Genomic DNA, 2,459 nt, shown 5'->3' on the forward strand with positions numbered 1-2,459 from the left:
CCCACAACCGCGTCTGCCAGTGCCAGCAGGGCTACTACTCCGAGATGGAATTCTGCGTCAGGCATTCCGAGTGCCCGCTGGGCTATGGAGTGAAGCAGCCGGGTGAGTACCCAGCCGGGCAGCGCCGTGCCCGCTCCTGAGGCTCCTCTCCCATCCCCAGACCCCTGCCGCAGCCAGAAGTCAAGGAGAAACACAACGGCCGATGGTTGCCCGTAGCCTCACCTGTTCCCTCCTGGCTCAGCCCCTCAGGGCTGGTTTTTGCTGCCATGTGAAGCTGCTCCCGGCTTCTTTTCCAAGGAGTGATTTGGTTTGGGTTTCCCCCCCCGGCTTTTGCTCTGAAAGGCTTTGAAATCCCTCAGCATCGCTCTTAGGTGGTCCTGGTCCCTGCTGCACAGGCAGGGGCAGGTCGGGAGCCCCCCGCCCCCGGAGCAGCAGCTCACCCTGCCCCGGCTCCAGGCAGGTGGGGAGGTCCCAGCAGCTCCTGCACCTCCACCAGCTCCTGCACCTCCACCCGCTCCCCCACCCCCGCCGGCCCCCCTCCTGGCAGGCAGGTCGCCAGGGAGCAGGGAACACGAATTGTCTGGGCTGAGAACGGCTGCTCATGGCACAAGGGCAGGGCTGGTGAACGTGTGTAGCTCTGGGGCCGGGTTTTGTTGGATTTATTGAGCAATTTGGAGAGGCTGCATTAAAATCCTGAAAGGGATACATGGCCAGCTTCCCAAACAGCAAAACCAGCCTTGTTTTGGCTCGTGTCTGGGGGAGATTCACAGCTCTGAGACTCCATCCCCTGGTGAGACAGAAGTCATGAGAGAATTTAGGGGGGTTATTTTTCCAGTTTCCTCAGCAGAAATTTGCCTGGTCTGTTTGTGTTGCTCCTCTTGGTACATGTGCACATTGTCTGAAAATAGGAGTGACCTAGGAGCAGGTTTCCTCCTGCTCTCCCCTGAATCACTGAGGTCTGGGCTCTCTGGAAGCCACAGCTGGGTAGAGTACAACAGTGTGGGCAGCATCAGCAAGACCAGCATTAACTTGCTTCATGCTTTGAAGTGTGGAGGCTTTTGAAGCGTGGAATCTTTTGAAGTGTGGAGACTTCTGAAGTCCTTCCACGCAGGGCACAGAGGAGCTCCAGGCTCCCAGCCAGATGGAAGAACAACCTGTTGTCTTCAGCTGGTGCTCATGCTGTTAGGATGAGGGTCTGCAGGCAAGGAGGGGTTATTCCCTTTGGCATTAACCAGCAAATCTGGCTGGAGGGCTGGCTGGAGGATGGAGGAGCCATGTCAGCGAGCTGGGGCATTTAAGGAGAAGCTGTTATTTCTGTTATTATCATTATTTATTTCTTACCAATGGCCTCTCGTGTGGGGAGTGATGGTGCCTCAGCCCAGACCCCTGGGCCCCACAGCAGGGACCGAGCACCCAGGGTGGGAGGGCAGAGCCCTGGGGCTGGGAGCCCCTGTGGGTGGCCAGGGGTGGTGTGGAGCCTGTGGCCAGGGGGCTGGGGACAGAGCTCTCTGGCCTCCAGGCTGGGTGGGTGCTTGGATCCGTGTGCTGCTCCTCAGGGGACAGGAGCTCCTCTGGCATTTCCCCCTTGCAAATTCCAGCTCAGGTGCTGGGCTGGCTGGGACTTCTCCTGGTAAAGCCAAAGCCAGGGCCTAAAGCAGGTTGCAACAAGTTCCTTCCTCTCAAGGGTTGCCCAGGGCAGTGGTGGAGTCCCCACCCCTGGAGGGGTTTCCAAGCCGTGGAGATGTGGGGTGAGGGACACGGGGCAGTGGGGACCTGGCAGTGCTGGGGGAAGGGTTGGACTCCAGGAGCTCAAAGGCCTCTTCCAACCCAACCAATTCTGTGCTTGTAAGGTAGGAACCTTGTTCTGAACAAGCTGTATGGAGAGGAGATGGAAGGGATGCCAAGTGTGCTGCTGCCAGGGCCATTCCCTCTTCTCCCACGGGATGTACAAGACACCCTGGTGCAATCTCACCCTCGTGGCACTGTCCCTGTGGAACAGTGGCAGGTCTGGCCTGGAGCCTGGGTGGGAAACTGCAGAAGCAAGTGGAGCTTTCACCTTCTCAGTGACTTTTGCTTTCACTTGGCCAGGAGCCTCCTGACTGCTGTGAATCAAAGGGCTGGTTTGGCACTCGGCCTACCCACCATCCCAGCTGGTGTCTCCCAACCAGGTGACCCTTTTCAGCAGCAGATAAGATCTCCTTTTGTGCCTGGAAACTGGTGGCAACTTATCAGCCCATGGCACTTGCTCTGGCCTGGGAGCTGAGTGGGGGAAGTGTTGCTCTTTGTCCCACAGGAGGACATGCACTTCCCAGGGATCACAGCAATGGTCATTTCCAAAGCATCTTCCTTGTGCTCATCCTGTCAATTTTTTTTCAGGGATCTTCTTAATGCTTATAAATATCTAAAGGGGGGCGGAGGGGGGCAAGAGGCTGGGGCCAGACTCTGCTCAGTGGTGCCCA

At 57.7% G+C, this 2,459-nt stretch overlaps 1 protein-coding gene across 1 annotated transcript in view; it reads left to right on the forward strand.

The window, feature by feature from the left end:
• TNFRSF6B (tumor necrosis factor receptor superfamily, member 6b, decoy) overlaps positions 1–2,459 on the forward strand; it is a gene marked incomplete at its 5' end in the record, with an annotated part of 6,641 nt that overhangs the window by 283 nt on the left and 3,899 nt on the right. Inside the window, 1 exon segment of the mRNA XM_008943029.1 lies at positions 4–102. Coding sequence (XP_008941277.1) covers positions 4–102 — 99 coding nt within the window.

The sequence above is a fragment of the Merops nubicus genome, unplaced genomic scaffold, assembly GCF_000691845.1.
Source record: "Merops nubicus isolate BGI_N331 unplaced genomic scaffold, ASM69184v1 scaffold15556, whole genome shotgun sequence".
In the NCBI taxonomy this organism is placed as follows: Eukaryota; Metazoa; Chordata; class Aves; order Coraciiformes; family Meropidae; genus Merops; species Merops nubicus.